Below are 20,216 nucleotides of genomic sequence, written 5' to 3' on the forward strand. Positions count from 1 at the left end.
TCCCTCCCACCCCCCACCACTCCAGCACCCTCAGTTTGTTTCCTGAGATTAAGAATTCCTCATATCAGTGAGGTCATATGATACATGTCTTTCTCTGATTGACTTATTTCACTCAGCATAACACCCTCCAGTTCCATCCACGTTGTTGCAAATGCCAAGATCTTCTGATGGCTGCATAATATTCCATTGTGTATATATACCACATCTTCTTTATCCATTCATCTGTCGATGGACATCTTGGCTCTATCCACAGTTTGGCTATTGTGGACATTGCTGCTATAAACATTGGGGTGCACGTACCCCTTCGGATCCCTACATTTGTATCTTTGTGGTAAATACCCAGTAGTGCAATTGCTGGATCGTATGGTAGCTCTATTTTCAACTGTTTGAGGAACCTCCATACTGTTTTCCAGAGTGGTTGCACCAGCTTGCATTCCCACCAACAGTGTAGGAGGGTTCCCCTTTCTCCGCATCCCCGCCAACATCTGTCGTTTCCTGACTTGTTAATTTTAGCCATTCTGACGGGTGTGAGGTGGTATCTCATTGAGGTTTTGATTCGGATTTCCCTGATGCCGAGCGATGCTGAGCACTTTTTCATGTGTCTGTTGGCCATTTGGATGTCTTCTTTAGAAAAATGTCTGTTCATGTCTTCTGCCCATTTCTTGATTGGATGATTTGTTCTTTGGGTGTTGAGTTTGATAAGTTCTTTATAGATTTTGGATACTAGTCCTTTATCTGATATGTCATTTGCAAATATTTTCTCCCATTCTGTCGGTTGTCTTTTGGTTTTGTGGACTGTTTCTTTTGCTGTGCAAAAGCTTTTTATCTTGATGAAATCCCAATAGTTCATTTCTGCCCTGGCTTCCCTTGCCTTTGGTGATGTTTCTAGGAAGAAGTTGCTGCGGCTGAGGTTGAAGAGGTTGCTGCCTGTGTTCTCCTTTAGGATTTTGATGGACTCCTGTCTCACGTTTAGGTCTTTCAACCATTTCGAGTCTATTTTTGTGTGTGGTGTAAGGAAATGGTCCAGTTTCATTCTTCTGCATGTGGCTGTCCAGTTTTCCCAACACCATTTGTTGAAGAGACTGTCTTCTTTCCATTGGACATTCTTTCCTCCTTTGTCAAAGATGAGTTGACCATAGAGTTGAGGGTCCATTTCTGGGCTCTCGATTCTGTTCCATTGATCTATGTGTCTGTTTTTGTGCCAGTACCATACTGTCTTGATGATGACAGCTTTGTAATAGAGCTGGAAGTCCGGAATTGTGATGCCACCAGCTTTTTTTTTCTTTTTCAATATTCCTCTGTCTATTCGGGGTCTCCTCTGGTTCCATACACATTTTAGGATTATTTGTTCCATTTCTTTGCAAAAAGTGGATGGTATTTTGATGGGGATTGCATTGAATGTGTAGATTGCTCTAGGTAGCATTGACATCTTCACAATGTTTGTTCTTCCAATCCATGAGCATGGAACGTTTTTCCATTTCTTTGTGTCTTCTTCAGTTTCTTTCATGAGTATTTTATAGTTTTCTGAGTACAGATCCTTTGCCTCTTTGGTTAAATTTAGTCCTACGTATCTTATGGTTTTGGGTGCAATTGTAAATGGGATTGAATCCTTGATTTGTCTCTCTTCTGTCTTGTTGGTGTATAGGAATGCCACTGATTTCTGTGCATTGATTTTATATCCTGCTACTTTACTGAATTCCTGTATGAGTTCTAGCAGTTTTGGGGTGGAGTCTTTTGAGTTTTCCACATACAGTATCATATCATCTGCAAAGAGTGTGAGTTTGACTTCCTCTTTGCCGATTTGGATGCCTTTATTTCTTTTTGTTGTCTGATTGCTGTGGCTAAGACTTCTGATACTATGTTGAATAGCAGTGGTGATAGTGGACATCCCTGCCGCATTCCTGACCTTAGGGGAAAAGCTATCAGCTTTTCCCCATTGAGAATGATATTCGCTGTAGGTTTTTCATAGATGGCTTTTATGATATTGAGGTATGTTCCCTCTATCCTTATACTCTGAAGAGTTTTGATCAAGAAAGGATGCTGTACTTTGTCAAATGCTTTTTCTGCATCTATTGAGAGGATCATATGATTCTTGTTCTTTCTTTTGTTAATGTATTCTATCATGTTGATTGATTTGCGGATGTTGAACCAACCTTGCAGCCCAGGGATAAATCCCACTTGGTCGTGGTGAATAATCCTTTTAATGTACTGTTGGATCCTATTGGCTAGTATTTTGGTGAGAATTTTTGCATCCATGTTCATCAAGGATATTGGTCTGTAATACTCCTTTTTGATGGGGTCTTTGGTTTTGGGATCAAGGTAATGGTGGCCTCATAAAATGAATTTGGAAGTTTTCCTTCCATTTCTATTTTTTGGAACAATTTCAGGAGAACAGGTATTGATTCTTCTTTAAATGTTTGATGGAATTCCCCTGGGAAGCCATCTGGCCCTGGGCTTTTGTTTGTTGGGAGATTTTTGATGACTGCTTCAATTTCCTTAGTGGCTATAGGTCTGTTCAGGTTTTCTGTTTCTTCCTGGTTCAATTTTGGTAGTTGATACATCTCTAGGAATGCACCCATTTCTTCCAGGTTATCTAATTTGCTGGCATAGAGTTGCTCATAGTATGTTCTTATAATTGTTTGTATTTCTTTGGTGTTGGTTGTGATCTCTTCTCTTTCATTCATAATTTTGTTGATTTGGGTCATTTCTCTTTTCTTTTTGATAAGTGTGGCCAGGGGTTTATCAATCTTGTTAATTCTTTCAAAGAACCAGCTCCTAGTTTCGTTGATCTGTTCTACTGTTCTTTTGGTTTCTATTTCACTGATTTCTGCTCTGATCTTTATTATTTTTCTTCTCCTGCTGGGTCTAGGCTTTATTTGCTGTTCTTTCTCCAGCTCCTTTAGGTGTAGTGTTAGGTTGCGTATTTGAGACCTTTCTTGTTTCTTGAGAAAGGCTTGTATTGCTATGTACTTCCTCTCAGGACTGCCTTTGCTGTATCCCAAAGATTTTGAACAGTTGTGTTTTCATTTTTATTGGTTTCCATGAATTTTTTTAATTCTTCTTTAATTTCCTGGTTGACCCATTCATTCTTTAGTAGGATGCTCTTTAGCCTCCATGTATTTGAGTTCTTTCCGACTTTCCTCTTGTGATTGAGTTCTAGTTTCAAAGCATTGTGGTCTGAAAATATGCAGGGAATGATCCCAATCTTTTGGTACTGGTTGAGACCTGATTTGTGACCTAGGATGTGATCAATTCTGGAGAATGTTCCATGGGCACTAGAGAAGAATGTGTATTCCGTTGCTTTGGGATGGAATGTTCTGAATATGTCTGTAAAGTCCATTTGGTCCAGTGTTTCATTTAAAGTCTTTATTTCCTTGTTGATCTTTTGCTTAGATGATCTGTCCATTTCAGTCGGGGGGGGGGTTGTTAAAGTCCCCCACTATTATTGTATTGTTGTCAATGTGTTTCTTTGCTTTTGTTATTAATTGCCTTATATAATTGCTGCTCCCATGTTAGGGGCATAGATATTTACAATTGTTAGATCTTTTTGTTGGATAGACCCTTTAAGTAGGATATAGTGTCCTTCTTCATCTCTTATTATAGTCTTTGTTTTAAAATCTAATTTGTCTGATAGAAGGATTACCACCCCAGCTTTCTTTTGGTGTCCATTACCATGGTAAATGGTTTTCCACCCCCTCACTTTCAATGTGGGGGTGTCTTTGGGTCTAAAATGAGTCTCTTGCAGACAGCATATGGATGGGTCTTGTTTTTTAATCCAATCTGATAGCCTGTGTCTTTTGATTGGGGCATTGAGCCCATTTACATTCAGGGTAACTATTGAAAGGTATGAACTTATTGCCATTGTATTGCCTGTAAGGTGACTGTTACTGTATATTGTCTGTGTTCCTTTCTGATCCTTGCTGCTTTTAGGCTCTCTCTTTGCTTAGAGGACCCCTTTCAATATTTCTTGGAGGGCTGGTTTCGTGTTTGCAAATTCCTTTAGTTTTTGTTTGTCCTGGAAGCTTTTTATCTCTCCTTCAATTTTCAGTGACAGCCTAGCTGGATATAGTATTCTTGGCTGCATATTTTTCTCGTTTATTGCTCTGAAGATATCATGCTAGTCCTTTCTGGCCTGCCAGGTCTGTGGATAGGTTTGTTGCCAATCTAATGTTTCTACCATTGTAGGTTACATATCTCTTCTCCCGAGCTGCTTTCAGGATTTTCTCTTTGTCTCTGAGACTCGTAAGTTTTACTATTAGATGTCAGGGTGTTGACCTATTTTTATTGATTTTGAGAGGGGTTCTTTGTGCCTCCTGGATTTTGATGCCTGTTTCTTTCCCCACATTAGGGACGTTCTCTGCTGTAATTTGCTCCACTATACCTTCTGCCCCTCTCTCTCTTTCTTCTTCTTCTGGCATCCCAATTATTCTAATGTTTTGTCTTATCGTATCGCTTATCTCTCGAATTCTGCCCTCGTGATCCTGTAGTTGTTTATCTCTCTTTTTCTCAGCCTCTTTATTTTCCATCATTTGGTCTTCTATATCGCTGATTCTCTCTTCTGCCTCATTTATCCTCGCAGTTAGTGCCCCCATTTTTGATTGAACCTCATTAATAGCCTTTTTGATTTCGACTTGGTTAGATTTTAGTTCTTTTATTTCTCCAGAAAGGGTTTCTCTAATAACTTCCACACTTTTTTCAAGCCCAGCTAATGTCTTTAAAGTCATGATTCTGAACTCTAGGTCTGACATCGTACCAATGTCCGTATTGAGTAGGTCCCTGGCAGACCGTAGTACCTTTTATTCTTTTTGTTGAGGTGATTTTTTTCCAATTTGTCATTTTGTCCAGAGGAGAATAGATGAATGAGAGAACAGAATGCTAACAGGTTAACAACGTCTCCAGCAAATATACTCTATACAAATCAGAAAAGACCTGAAACCAGGGGACAAGAAAGGGAAAGAAAGAAGAAAGAGAAATAAAAAGGAAAAAGAAAAAGATAAAAACAAACAAAAACAGAACAAAACAAAACAAAAAAAACAGAATATGATCAAATATGATCAGGCTAGTGCATAGATCAGTGGCACACACTAGATTTTGGGCGTATTTTGGTCTGTTAGAAGAAAGTGCCAGCTAAAATTTTAAAGGAAGAAAGACTTATATATGTACAAAATAAGGGTTGATACAATGAAGGGTTGGAAGGTGACTGTAGAGATGAAAAGTATAAAAGATTTTATAAAAGGAATTGACAAGTTGTTTTTAAAAAGAAAGAAGAAGATTTAAAAAAAAAGAAGAAAAAAAAAAAGGGAGAGAATGTGATCAGGCAGGAGACTAGAACAAAGCCATACACTAGTGATTTAGGGTATATTTTGATCTGTTAGAAGAAACTGTATCTCAATTTTAAAGAGAGAACAACTTATATATATATATGCCAAAAATAAGGGTAACTACTATGAAGGGATAAAAATATGACTCTAATAATGAAAAAAAAATGTTTTTTTAAAAAAGGGATTGATAAGATGTTGGTTGAGAAAGGGAAAAAGAAAAATTCAAAAAAAACAGTTAAAAAATTAACTTTGAAAAACTAATGAATTATGGTAAAAAAGCCATGAATTCTATGTGCAGTATTCCCCTAGTGCTGGAGTTCTCCCATTCTCCTTGATCGGTAAACTTGGTCTTGGCTGGCTGTTCGTGCTGATCTTCTGGGGAAGGGGCCTGTCGCCGTGGTTCCCAAATGTCTTTGCCGGAGGTGGACTTGCCCCACCCTTGACAGTCCGGGCTAAGCAAGCTGCTCGGGTTTGCTCTCAGGAGCTTTTGTTCCCTGCAAGCTCTTGGTACAGCTTTGGAGGACCAGGGCGAAAATGGTGGCCTCCCAATCTCCGCCTGGAGGAGCCGAGAACTTGGGGCCCCGCTCCTCAGTGCGCCCCCAGAGAAAAGCAGTCACTCCCGTCTCCCTGGTCTCCGGCTGCACTCCGTGCTCACCTGGCCTGTGACCGAGCATTTCTATCTCTGGCACCCGACCCCCGTGTGGAGTCTCCAAACCCAGCAGATCCCTGCGGTGCGCTCCCGCGCTGCTCCTCCCGGGGGAGGAAGGGGAGTCTCCCCGGCTCTGCCGCTTGTTGGGTCCCTGCTGGAGGAGCAGTGGCCCGACTGCGGTGCGGATCACAGTTTTTGGCAACCCCGACCTGAGAGCCCGCGCCTCGGCTCCGTCTCTGCAGCCGGCTTCCCCGCTCCGATACCTGGGAGCTCTGCCGCACTCAGGCACCCCCGGTCTTTCTGTGACCCCGAGGGTCCTGAGACCACACTGTCCCACGAGGGTTCCACCCCCCGCTTAGCCACTGGAGCAACGTCCCTCAGCGGAGCCAGCTTCTAAAAGTTCCGATTTTGTGCCCCGCGGCTCTAGCACTTGCCAGAAGCGGCTGACGGAGGCCCCCTCCCCCGCCGTCTATCCTCCCGAATATCGCCTCGGATTCACTTCTCCGCACGTCCTACCTTCCAGAAAGTGGTCGCTTTTCTCTTCAGAGTGTTGTTACTATTGTTATCTTCAATCTCCTGTTGAGTTCGTAGGTGTTCAGAATGGTTTGATCCCTATTCAGCTGAATTCCTGAGACCAGATGAAATCCAGGTCTCCTACTCCTCCGCCATCTTGCTCCGCCCCTATTAAATAGCTTTTTAAATGCACGAGCTTCCTTAGCATGTTCAAAGCGCTATTTGAATTATGTGAGTTGATTTACAAACAGCCTTTCAGGAGCACATAAAACAAGCTATGTTTGGACACCTTACCCAGGCTACCCCTGGCAGTTGTCTGTTCCATTAAATCTTCCTCTTCGTTGAGAGTTTAGCTGCTTGGCTCCAGTTGCTGCAGTAAATCTCTAGATTACTGTGTTTCCTCCTGCACGTTTCGGGGGGTACAGCCTTAGCGTTAAATCCAGACTGCCTGGGGACAACCGGTTTATGTATGTTTTTAAATACACGTTTTATCTGTGAAAGATTTTAGATGTATGTGAGAGTTGCAAAGACAACATGGGGTCCCCAGACACCCCTCACCCGGTAGTCACTCTTGACAACGTCTCGCATTACTGTGGTTGCCTTTGTCAAAGGGAAGAAACTGACATCGGCACATTACTATTAACTAAACTTCAGACTTTATTTGAATTTTGTCAGCAGCTACCTTTTGAAACCGTTGGGGGTGAACTTGATTCAGGGTGAGGGTCTGGCATTGGAAAGTTTTAGAAGTGGTCTGTGTGCTTTGATCAATACTCGGTCTTGCTAGGGTAAAGCCGCTGGCTTCTATTTAACACAGGGGGTCGATGTATTTTCTTTTGAACATTTCTGTGTGGTGCCAATATTTGGTAGAGCTCAGCTCCTCTTATCCACGTGGCCTCATTTTTATCGATTGCTTTTGTTAGTTTTAACTTAGCTAATGATAGGAAAGAATTGATTTCTGGTATAAGAATCCCTTGGAGTCACCCACATATTCCCTTTAAAGGAAATAATCATCTCTCAAAAATAAAAGTCAAGGTTAATTTTATAAAGACGTCTGTTCTTTCCTTCTTCTTGTTCGTTTGTTTTTATCAAGTCTTTGAAATGTAAATATCTGCTTTTAGAAAGGAAGATTTTTTTCCCCCTTTAAGTATTTACTCAAGGACCAGCTATCAGGGAGTAATAAATGAAAGTAGAAATAAAAGAGACTTGGCCCAGGGTGATAGTGGATATAAATGGCCCTCGTGGGCCATAAACCAGTGTGACCAATTAGAGATTGACCTCACTTGGCTTGTGTGATAGAATCTTTGGTATTTATGAGATTTGTAGCCATAGCATACAGATAATGGCCTTTTTAAGAATTGTTTCCTTTCCCTCTTGCCCTCCTTTAAAACTAAAGAAAAATAAACAAAGAGCAAATATATATGTGTGTGTATATATATATATATATATATATATTTCCCTGCTGGTCTAAAGTTTACAAGTTTAGGATGACAGGTCAAATGTGGGTTTATATTCCTTCAGTATTTCTGTTGTTGTCGCATAGTAATTGGTAAGAAGTTTAGCTCTTACAAATCTTTTTGATAAGACGTTTCAGCTACTTATTTTTTGATGAGATGCTTTTTTTTTTGTTTTGTTTTGTTTTTGGATTGCAAGTTTCCTGGCTTGTGAGGAAGCAGGCGGCCTGGGATGGGTGAAGTGGGTTGCTTTTCCACATGTGGCCAGGAGAATTAAAATGGCGGCTCTGATGTCCTCAGAGTGTGCCTTCCTCCTTCAGCTCAGAACTGAGATTTTTATGGGATAGTCACCTTGTGTAGGACACCTTGGTGTCTATTTGTAGATAGAAAATGAAGTGTGCTGAAAGAAATGAAAACAGAAATAAAAACAAAGAAACAGAAAGTCCCTCAAACAAAATTCGTGAGCTTTCTGGTGAAGGAGATGGCTTTTTATACCACATGGTGGGGAAGACACTCTGCTGCTTTCTGCTTCGAGCAGAGAGACCTGGGGCCAGCACCAGCCAGGTCAAGAGGGTACCATCCACAGGGTGTGAGTGTGTGAGGCCATTGGTGGAGAACCCTGTACAGCATCTCTCAAGAGTGCTGGGACCTCGCGGACTCTGACACCAGACCCAGCCAGGGTGCTAATGAGGACGGACAGGTGTGATCAGACCTTTCGATGTCAGCAGGGCCCCAGACACCAAGCCAGTGCCTTCCCATCTGTTCATCACTGGCAGCCTGGCTAGTGAGTGAGAATGGGAGGGGAGACTTTCCCAAACTCCAGACGCCAGATTGATCATTTTGGATCCCATGTTCAGAGCTGAACTCGGCTCTGGTCACTTTTGGGTCACATTTAAAACACAAAACTCAACTTTTAGCTTCCAAACGAAATTTAGAGAACCGTAGCATTTATCTTTCCAGCACCCTGAGGAGTGTAGGTTGTAACAATCAAACTAATTTTATTTCGTTGCTGTTTTCCATTGTCCCTGGAACATTTATTCATTAGGAATAATCTTCTCTGGCCCCTGAACGCCAGTGCCCTGCTCCTTGTCTCCTTGTTGTGCATTAAAATCAACTGGGGAGTTTTAATTGTGATTTCCTTAGTTAGCACACATTTCTAGGGCCCACCTCTAGCAACTCTGATTCGGTGGCTCCTGGATGAGTGAGGCTTAGGCTTCGGCATTTTCTATTTTTAAGATCCCTGGTGACTCCAGTGTGCGCCCAAAGGTGAGCATCCCCAGTCTGGATGAGACCTCTGACCCAAGCAAGACTTTTCTGCTCCTTGTTGAGTAACAGACAATCCTTTGGTCACATTAGGTTGGAGACAAAAATCTCAATGGAAAAATAGCATGTCTTGTCTGAGTTAGAAATCAAAACTCTGGACTTCATTTAAGGGCCAGTTTCCTCTCCTCTGCTGGTCGTGGCTGGCAGGATGTGGGTGGGGACTGGAGCTGGCTAAGGAGAGTTCGGGCCCTCTGTTGCCCAAGTAGAAGGGAGGGGCCCAAGCAGGTGTGCTCGCTGGTGACTTTGTCTCTTGGAACCTGGGTGTGTTCAGTGCTGATTTGCAAACCTTCCTCCTGGATAGCTTTATGGGGTCTTGGCAGTTCCTCTCTGCGTGGGCCCCTCTCCTGCAGTTCCATGACAGTGAGCAAACGGGTCTCCATTGCAACTGGTGGAAGCATCTCCTTCCTCAGCACCCAGGACTGTGGCTTGTGTTGCCGAGGTCCCTCTGCCCCTCCAAGGGGCTGTGGATTAGGACAGACTTTCTCTCAGGCTGCCTCCGTCGGGTCCACAGGGAGCCCTTGTGGTCCCTCATCCTGACACCTCTGGGCTTATGGGTTGAACTCAAATGCCACCTGTGTCCCGCCACCACAGGTTGCTTTAGGCTTCTCTGGCTGGAGGCAAGCACTTGTCCTCAGAGCCTTCTGCTGGCGGCGAACTCAGTCTGGGTTCTCAGTGCTGCTGTGGAGGCCCCATGGCTACGTAGAAACTTCCGCAGAAGTCCCATATAAGCACCTTCTGTCTTCTTTGGGACCTCTGGAAGTCACAGTGTGAAGCCAAGGTTTCAAAGGACATGGATCCAGCTCTAGCCTTGGCGGGCACTGAGAGTATAATCACCAACGTACCCATTCCTCACCTCCCTTTGTGGCCATGAGGGAGGAACTTTCTGCCCAGAACCGCTTTTCTGTGGGCACCGCTTTGTCCTCCTTATCCAGAGGCTCGGGTGCACCCAGAGAAGACCTCAGGACTCTTGACTACATGAACTTTCTAGACTTGGGGCTCTAATGAGAAAACTAAGTCACAGTTGGGTTCCTGGAGAGGGTGGGTAAACATAAGCTCCTTCTGGTATCCAAGCTCCTTCCCCTCCCCTCCTCATTTGGAATGGGCTCAAATGTATGCCACTGGGGACAAAACATCTCCCGCCCTTACCCCTAACCTTTGTCATGGTCACTGCTAGAGAGTACTCGCCCTCCTCAGGACTTGGGTATTTTTAGGTTTGCTCTATGTTTCATTGTAAAGTTGCCATCCTCTATGCCCACTGAGGTTTTGACTTTGGTCAGAGTTCTCATGGACTTATAAATTAGGGCTTCTCAAACTTTAATGAGTGTAACTCTCCTGGAGATCCTGCTAAAATGCTGATTCTGATGCCATGGATTTGGGGAAGGGTCTCAGATGCTGCATTTCTGACCAGCTCCCAGCTGATGCTGATGCTGCAGGTCCCGCACCACACTTTGAGTAGTGAGGATGGTTCCCTTCTGCCCTGTAGAACCTGGGGGAAGCCACTGGAAGAACAGCGTAGGCATCTGCCAAGATGGCAGCACTGACTTCTTGCGGATATCAACAAGTAACAATGACAAAAGTGCAGAATAGCTTGTGCACAGAGATGCACTCTAATTGGGTTTGGCAAAAAGTAGGATGGATTCAACGTGTGACTTAAGGAGGCTTAGGGAGAGTGGATAAAGTAGAGCCCTCGTCGAGCACACACATAGGAAGCACAGGGCTCTCTGGTGAGGCTCCAAAAATTCTGCTTAGAGGCCAGAAATAAGACTTACCTGAGATGACAGTGATCCACTAGGTGGCTGTCGTTGGCCTTCAGTCCTACGTCCAGAAAAGCCCTCTTGTGAACTCAGAAGTGTGAGTGGAGACTGAGTGGAGGTTAGAAGTGGTGAGCATGTCTTTTCAAGCAGAATGGTAAGCAGAAATTAATGACAGAGACATTACTTGTGAGTGTAGTCAGGAAGAAACCCGGGGCCTTTGCTAGCATCTTTGGATCGGGATAGCACGAGTTTCAAGAATTTTCAATGTCCGGTATTTCTATAATTGTGAACACGCTGATGGTTTAAGGGTAGGTTCTTTTATTGAAATCTCACCCAAGTGATTAATACTTTAGCCTTGCCACGAACCTAGCTGGAGCACTGGGTGATAAAATACCCGTGCTCTAAAGCTTCCCGTTCTTCAGGCAGTACATAAAGAGTCTCTCTATGGCCCACTCATTCAGGAAGACTGTCACAGCTCAAGAATGCTCATTCACACAAGCAGTGGGAGTTAGTGACTTACGCTTCCTAATTCGGGAGCATTTGTCTCCTATGCAAAATGTGCGTTGGGAACAAACTATAAATATTGGAAGAGTTTTCCCCACAGCTTCTCATTCGTGCTGTTTTATCAAAAGATTCATGACGTCTGGATGAACTAGAGCTCTCTGCAGCACTTAGAATTGCCCTTAAACTGGCAGATTTAGATTTGGTGTACTTAGGCCAAAGAATGTAGGGAGAGGAAATTTCTCCAAATGTTACACATTAAGAAAATATAAAGCCCCCCACGACTTGGCTCCTTGGCCGTTTGTCAGGACCCGTTTCTTGTCCTGGGAGTGAAAGGAAAGAAAGTTCGACTTGCTTTTCTGCCTTAAATAACCGGTTTGGCTATAGGCTCATAATAATCATGATAATTAAGATTTATACTTAAATAGTTCTTTATGTCTCAAGAGTACTCATGTTAATTAATTATGCTTCCCGAAGCTCCTGATGAGTTGCCAGAGCCAATGCTGTTGTCCTCTCCTGAGGTATGGAACGTTCCTTTGTCACAGGAAAAGTGAAGCGCGCCCCCCACCCCCCATGCTGCATAGCATGTTAGTGGTTCAGCCAAAAATGAAACCCAGACATCTGAACCCCCCAGTGTTTTGGGGCCCTGAGCTCAGCCTGCCATTTAGAAAAGGAAGAGAAGGATCTGGAAATCAGAAGGAGGGACTGCTATGAGTTAGGCAACAGTGTTGACAAACCAAGGACAATTGATTTGAAAAGAATGGATCTTTTGCGGTTTCTTTTTTTTTTTTTAAAGATTTTATTTATTTATTTGAGAGAGAGAGAGAGAATGAGAGATAGAGAGCACGAGAGGGAAGAGGGTCAGAGGGAGAAGCAGACTCCCTGCCGAGCAGGGAGCCCGATGTGGGACTCGATCCCGGGACTCCAGGATCATGACCTGAGCCGAAGGCAGTCGCTTAACCAACTGAGCCACCCAGGTGCCCTCTTTTGCGGTTTCTTTATCAAAATGGGATTCTTTGAAATATTTTTCATGATCACACTAAACAGAGTCTGGAAATAGAATTGAGAGAGAAGTCTTTTTTTTTTTTTTTTTTTTTTTAGGGCATTAGAGAGAGACTAAAAGCTGAAAGGAAAGAAGCAGATGTGTCTTCTGGCCTTCACCATCATTTTTATCCATTCAGCAGGATGGAAAGGGAACCCTCCCACCTTCCCACAGGTTTTCTTTATCCCTTAACTGTAGAGTCTTACAGTTAAAACGTCATAGAGTTTTACTCATGAAGCCTGGGCAGAGTCCGAAGATGTACTCATGAGCTGTAACAGCTTAGAATAGGGAAGCTAGAGTCGTCCCTTTAAAGGCATTTAGCATGGAGATCAGAGGACAGTGAAGTGCTTCGGTCTGATATGTTGGGGAGAAAGGACTTTATGATCGATGTTTAGCAACCTGAATGCCCGAAGGTCTGTCTTTTGGAGGTGCAGACGTCCCGTGAGCGATCCAGAGCCTTGTTAGGAGTGCGTGGGTGGCCATGTATGGTGTGCGCTCTTTCCATGGGGAGCGTGTCTGGCTGTGTTCTGCACCTGTTAGTCCTGGTCCCTAAATTCCTGACAACATGCCCGAAGTTCAGAACAGAGCACAAGTGTATGTAGCACCTGCCAACGCTCGACGCACTCTTCAGAAAACAGAGTTGGAACATGAGACAAGCAACAATTTGTGCTTGGCAGGCACCTTCCTTGGGTTGGGGAGGAGCTGCTGCTTCTGGACTGGAGCGAGCTGGGGGGGTTGGATGCTGCTTGTTTGGAATGGAGTGGGGTTGACGGAGTTCCCGGGTTTTCAGATTTTCTTCCAGAAATTTCCATATTTTATTCCGGTGGTTTTCAACATGGAGCTTTAGGGTTTGATACCACCTCCTGCTGCCTAAATCTGAGACTTCTTGCTTGGTGAGCTACTGGGATGGTATTCAAGAAAGTACAGCTCTGCTCACATCCCCCTTACAAGCGCATCGCTCCTTTATCTTTCATTCATTCTCTTTTTGTTGGCTTTTCCCTCATAGTCAGTGTTTGTCTCTCCTCGCCCACCTTTTCGTCCTGAATATCTCAAACAGGCGTTTCTACCTGTAGCAAGTAATGATATGTAATGAACATATTTAAACTAAGTGAAAGGAACCAGTTAGAAATTAGACTTAAGAATCACAGGATATTTTCACAATATGACCATTGCCAGAGGTCTGAAAAGGAAGGGGTGACTTTGTCTCCTGTCTGCATTTAACATGATGTTAATAACTACCTTACTGTTGGAGTATAAACACCACGGGAGGTTAGCTTGACCGAGAAGTTGCTAGAAGCAAAATACCGTGTTCGATGAGCTGGGCTTAGCTGGAGTACTGTGACCCTTGTTTGTCATAAACTCTAGGTCTGTGCGTCCTCCCACGAGGCGTTTCTTTATTGCAGTTGAGTTGGCCCTCCTCAGACATAGTATTGTATGGTCGGGAGGGGCAAATAAAGAGCACCTTACTGTTCTTCCCGTGTTGTCTTTCTGTGAGTTTCATAATCTCGCACTAGATTTGAGTCTTTCAGACCATGGAAGTCAAGTGATGATTCTCCGCATACATTTGAGAAAATGAAGTTAGGAAAATGTAGTACTTTCCGGAAAGTGTAGATGTGACCTAGTGGTTTTGCTGGTGAACTTGGTAGGAAAGGCATGCACCGACAGAAGTTGTAAGTCTGGAAAAAGACGAGTTTTCCAGATTATGGGCTAACCTACTTACTTTTGATTCCCATCCCAAATCCTTTTTCTATACATGACATTTGCTGCATTGAACTGATTCGACGTTCATGTTGTTCCCGGGTGCCTTGCGTGAGTAATACGTTTAGGTGTTACCTTTCTGTGACGAGGTCGGTTACACCTGTACATCGGTCATATTCACTGCAGCCCTTCCTGTATGTGGTTTAGATAAATCTGGCTCTAAATCCTCAGCCTTTTTACTTTTTTATGGGATTGCATGTGTAAAGGCAGGAGGCAACTGTGTGTGGGGTCCCTCGGGGCTTGAGGACAAATCAGGGTGACTGACTAGTCCTAGTTTTCACACTAAAAGTCCTATGTCTGGGGAAAGCCCTCATTCCTGGACAAACTGCGAGGATTTTCCTGGGACTATCCCAGTTTTAAAACTTAAAGTTCACTGTCTCAGAAATGCCCTGGGTCGTAGGCAGCCAACCTAGTACAAATCAAAGTCTGTATACTTATATCCAAATACTTAAAAAATATTAATCAAGTTAATGAATTGCTAAATAAAATAGGTTCTGTCTTCCTACCTTGGCATATATATGTGTGTAGTGACCAGAAAGGCTGGGTTTGAGGATCTAATTCTCCCAGATTCTTGGAGTTCCATGCTGGAAGGTAGTGGTTTTGGTAGAGCTGGTTCCTGGCCATACCCCCTGCCCTGTGCCTCTGAAACTATATGGCAAGAGGTACATGAGAGGCAGTGAGCCGGCATGTGGACACCCCAGCTCACCTGCCCTTGCTCAACGCTCCCCTGTCCCTTGCGTCTTGGGTCAGAAGGTGCTCACTCATACCAGTGGTGTGGCCACCTGTGGGCTGACAGATGTAGGGAAAAGGCTAGTTAGTCCTAGGAAATGTGTTTGGGGGGAGGTGTGGGGAAGGAAATGTGAGTCCTGGGTCCTGGATCCTGGAGCGAGGTCTAGAAGTGGAGTGTGGACTCTGGTGGGAAGGTACCCTTGCAGATGCAGACTTGTATATTGAGGGCACAGTGAGGAGGGGACCAGAGTGGGATCTTGTAAAGTAATGGATTACTGAGAAGTTCAAAGAATGACTTGCTCACTTGGGGTTACAGAACCTTTCCTTCAGTAGAGGTAGGAAATGCTCACAGGGACAGGACACCCACTTGGTCCAGGGACTTTGCAAAGGGAAAGGATTTCAGCAGGTGGGTGGGTGCTCTGCATATGACATCACCAGGGCTGCCACTGGGATTTCATGCTGCTTTATCCACTGAATTTATCCCTCAAACTGCAAGACAGCCTTCAAGGCCCTTCTCAAGAATATCACATCCACTACAAATAATCCTGATAATACGTATTAGCATATTATAACTCAAGACTACTTTAAAATGGTGTTTGGGATAATAAAACTCAAAATACTATGAAATATACTAGAATCGGTGACTTTGCATGAATTGACACAGGGAGCAGCACAGGTTGTGCACTGCACAATTTCAGGTGGTGTCATTCACATAGACTACAGTCTAAACGGCGCCCCAGTTAGCATGGAATGCTCAGCAGTTTGCAGCATCCCTGAATCGATGTACCTAACCATCTACTTAATGTTTCCCCTGCTGAAATAGATATTCTATTAGTTGAAATGTGTTAAAATTCTGATTTGAACATTAAGGCCATTTTTATTTGGTTCTTCATGTAAACTACCTTTGATAGGGAATACATGAACAGAAAATTGGCTCTAGTTTCCCTTTATCTTAGGTGATATTTTTCTGCTGAAGGGTTTAGAAGTGAAATGAGAGCTGAATAAGCTTTACAGTTTACAAGTAGGTAAGTGAAGGCTAAAAGCATAGGAAGTAGCTTTGGAAATTTATTTTGTAATCACACAAATGTTATATCAAATTTTATTTTATTTCCAAGTAGGCTTTCATATAGAGACCCGGTTAGTTCTGATTGGAGAGTAAGTATCAGATGGTTTTGTCACCAGTTCTTGTTGATGATGATTTAAAAAAATTAAAAAAGTTTTTGCAAGTTTTCATGAGAATATTTCAAAACAGAGTATTCTGATCATCTTGGTGACTAAAGAATCATTCCCCACGCCCCCCAATTAAGTGGATATACTTTTGCATTTGTCTCTGACATAACATTTATGTGTAACCTCTTATACATAAATCATTTCAATAGAGAAAGTACATTTATTTTTCTGTGTTGTATTAAGGCAGAAGAAAGGGTTCGTTTATTCAACCTTGGCAACCCCCCTCTGAACACCAAGTGGAGAGCAAAATTGGGCATTAGATATCATTATTCGGGCTGGTTAATAATGTGTTTGTGAAAGCAAGTAGACCTGCCAAAGTACACTTTGAAAGTAATACCCAAGCCATCAGAGGTTTTATCTTTTGTTGTTTAAAGTGGTATGGAGATAATCTGTCTCTAGAATAAAAGTACCAGGATTGCAGTTAAAATGGCCAACTGGGTACTAGAAATAGTCGTAATGCATTGATTGCTGAAGTTTTCCCTGCTATAAAGTGATGTGTAATTTCTCCTCATTCATTTCTTTTCTTTGGAAGGGGTGGAGGTTTGGGGACTGGGGAGGGAAACAGTTCACATGAAGCAAACCAAGAATTTCAGGTTTCATGTTCCTGTTCTGTAAAACAAACTATAAACCTATAAAACCTTCAATATATATGTAACTCACTTTAGTGGGGATACTTAGTATTAATTCTGAATGCATACTTACAAATCTTTGCTTTGTTTTGCCTTTTAGGTGCCAACCCAAATTATCCTGATGTAATTTATGAAGGTAGCTATCATGTTGTCTTTATTTTGTATTTTTTTCAAAATGTTTGTCTAAAATGAAACAAATCAACTAAAAGTGGACCTTTAAGTTCAGTTAAATATACGCTTTAAGCATTACATGGGCCACAATAATATTTCAAAAATCATTCAATATTGATGGCTGTTTTCCCTTGATATTTACAGTGCTTGTAAATAGCATTTTCTCTCTCATGTTCTGTTCTTGGAAGTAGTAAATCCATTCCACTGTAATAGACATTTTGTTTCCATAATTGGGAACTAATTACCTGTTTAAAAGCCATGACTACCAAGAAAAGGGATGTGTATCAGTTTCTGGCTTTGACAGTAAACCCAATTCAAAATTATGTTTCTTGTATAATAAGGAAGTTTGGCTCACAGACAGGCTCACAGCCTCAAAAGTAGGGCATGTTTTTAAGTTTGGTTAACCAGTAGCTCTACCATGTCATCAGGCACCCAAGTTTTTCATCTTTATTACCCCCTGCCTACTGCGCCCACTTCCCCGAAGGCTGACTCCCCTCATGGTAGGAAGATGATGCTCGCAGAGGGGCCGCTCTCACTCACGTTGTTGGGAGAAATGGAAGAGCTTCTGAAGGCATTCCAGGGGAAAGGGAACTTTCCCAGAGATCTCCATCAGCCCTCCTTGAATCTGATTCACGACACAGTGGGTCATAGTCCATTCTTGCCACCATTACTGATAAGAGGGATGGACTAACCCTTGACTTAACTAGAGCCACCCCTGGAGTTTAAATCTTCCTCAGAGAATGTCATTGAACCCCTTGAATAAGATGGGGTTCTCTTAGGAATGTAGGAAGGGAGAAGCCAGAAGGTGGACTATATTAGCTTTTAACTGGATATCTCATCTGTGTTTTGCTATTTTAATGGAATTCCAGGGGTGTTTGATTAGCTGTGAAAATCCATCTCTAACAGATTACCTTCATGACCAGGAAGGCTCTGTTTGGGGAAGTGGCAGCCTCAATTTCAAGACTTGGCTCAAAATTTAAGACTGATTAAAAGTTAGATTGAGTAAAATGTGACATATATAACTTATTGTATTAAATATTCCATTCTTTACCTTTATGTACATGTGGACATTTAATTTTTTTTTATAAAAAGATTCTATATTTGTATGTTATATGTGTGTGTATTTAACTTGAGCTAATTTTAACTGGGGGATTATATTATCTTTACCTGTTTTATGCATGTTAAACTATATCTCCTTCAAATTGTGTTTTGGATGATTTTGTGCATGTGATTTGCGAATTTTTGCTTTTATTTGTCCCATTATGGCTTAAAGAAAAAGTCTCAGATTGTGTCACAGAGAGCTATGTTTGAATTGTGATTTTACATTTTAAAATTATGTTTTGGACTCTTTTCCAGTAACTTCAAGACTTTAAAAATTCCATCTTCCCTTTGGCCTCAGATCCCACTTTGGATCTTCGGGCCAAATAGGAGATTAAACTATCAATACTTTAGTGACTTAATTTTGCATGAGTGGCTCATTAGAATATGAAGAGGTAAAAAAATTAGCAAATGGATGATATTTCTTAGTGTTTGGTTGAAATCAATGTTCTAGTATATTTAAAATGAAAATGGTGACAATGTAGTTTTGGAGTTAAGAATAAAACAGCAAACGGAAAATAGATGCTTTTTTGGTTACTATTTATTCACATTCAAAGGAACACTCTGCTAATATAAATATAATTTAAATTTGTTGCCCCAAAGCCAGCTTGATAGTCCTACAGAGGGAGGTTTAGCTGGGGCTCACTTAATGAGGTTAATGAGGTTAATGACTTAATGTTCAGGCTGGAAACTGCATTCCTCATATCTATTGAGAAGAAAAATACCAAACATTTATAAACAACGTTGTCTACAATAACTTCATAAAAAACTTTCTATGACTTTTTATATGAATATGACTAATAAAAACATTCACTACCCCCCCCCCAAAAAAAAACCCAATCATTTATTTCCAGCCTGCTCCGTATAGACTAAAATTGATTCAGAAGATGGCAGGGACATTTGAGACGTGCTGATGGGAGCACGTATTCTCACAATTCTTAATACTGTGTTGGTGCAGCTCCCTCTCTATGAATTCAGAAACTGAAATGTTGGCAATTAAGACCTTTTCAAAAAAGTTCATATGGGCACCCAAGTCCACATCAATGCTGACTCCATAGCCCCTCCTGAGTGGCTGCCTCTTACCCAAACAAGACGCATCAGCCCTGGAATGAGTGTTGCTGATTTGAGGTGTGGTTCATGTTTAGGCTCTGCCACCTTCCTGCCAGTTCACCTTAGACTAGTCATTTGACTTTTCGCAGATGACCTTCTTCAGCTATAAAACTGGTGATTAGATTCCATATCCAAAGGCCCTTCCAGGTCTATAAATGTATGACTCTTAAAGGATCGATTCCCTTTCGTATTTATATTAAAGACTTCATTAAAAAAAGGGATATATTCTGACCTACCAAGGAAAACCTAGTTTAGAATTTGTCTGCCAAGCCGGTGATGGAAAGATCTGGGTTGCATAACATTTGAGCATCATGCAATCCCAGCACTACAATGGCTTTCACCCAAGAGCTGGGTCATGTTCCTCTGCAGCCAGGCTTTCAGGGGCTTGGAATCGTTGTGATTTGTCTCGCTTCATGGTTCTGGGTCATACTGTGGCCTCGTGTTTGTTGGTAGCCTGGTGACAACTTCATGGTTCCTTCTTTTTCCCATTTCTCCAATTTAAGATTATGGGACTGCAGCAAATGACATTGGGGACACCACGAACAGAAGTAACGAAATCCCTTCCACAGATGTTGCTGACAAAAGCGGTCGGGAACATCTCTCGGTGAGTGAGATGAATAGTTGTTTCCTAGGTCGGCTCTGAGCGCTGTGGATGCTTAAATGTTGGGGGGAGCAGAACTGCTTCGGTGCATACTTTCAACATGACATTTTTACTGTTCAGGTGTGAATAGGGTGTTGACGTTTGGAAGACTTCACAGAAATGTTCAAGAGAAGTGATAAATGTGCTGTGTAGCCTCTGACTTACTTGCTTCCCCTTTTATGTGCTCCGTTAATTGCTAGTGGTTCTTATTTTAAATGTCCTTAAAAAAGAAGAGCAGTGTCTCATTCGGGCATTATTCCCATCTTTGGCACCTTCATGCCTGTCTTGTTCTGTATT

General features: G+C 42.4%; 1 protein-coding gene across 5 annotated transcripts in view; it reads left to right on the forward strand.

Annotated features, from left to right (window-relative positions):
• Nucleotides 1-20,216, forward strand: part of NTRK2 (neurotrophic receptor tyrosine kinase 2) — a 323,649-nt gene that overhangs the window by 50,931 nt on the left and 252,502 nt on the right. For 4 of the 5 annotated variants that reach the window (XM_028122271.2, XM_028122272.2, XM_028122273.1 and 1 more), the window contains exons 9-10: nucleotides 17,001-17,036; nucleotides 19,783-19,883. In XM_028122271.2, the coding sequence (XP_027978072.1) occupies nucleotides 17,001-17,036; nucleotides 19,783-19,883 (137 nt within the window). The remainder of the gene's footprint in view (nucleotides 1-17,000; nucleotides 17,037-19,782; nucleotides 19,884-20,216) is intronic. The other variant, XM_088019223.1, reaches the window with a different exon arrangement.

Source organism: Eumetopias jubatus, unplaced genomic scaffold, assembly GCF_037043125.1.
Source record: "Eumetopias jubatus isolate StellerSeaLion01/CBP00866 unplaced genomic scaffold, mEumJub1_p1.0 scaffold_15, whole genome shotgun sequence".
Classification (NCBI taxonomy): Eukaryota; Metazoa; Chordata; class Mammalia; order Carnivora; family Otariidae; genus Eumetopias; species Eumetopias jubatus.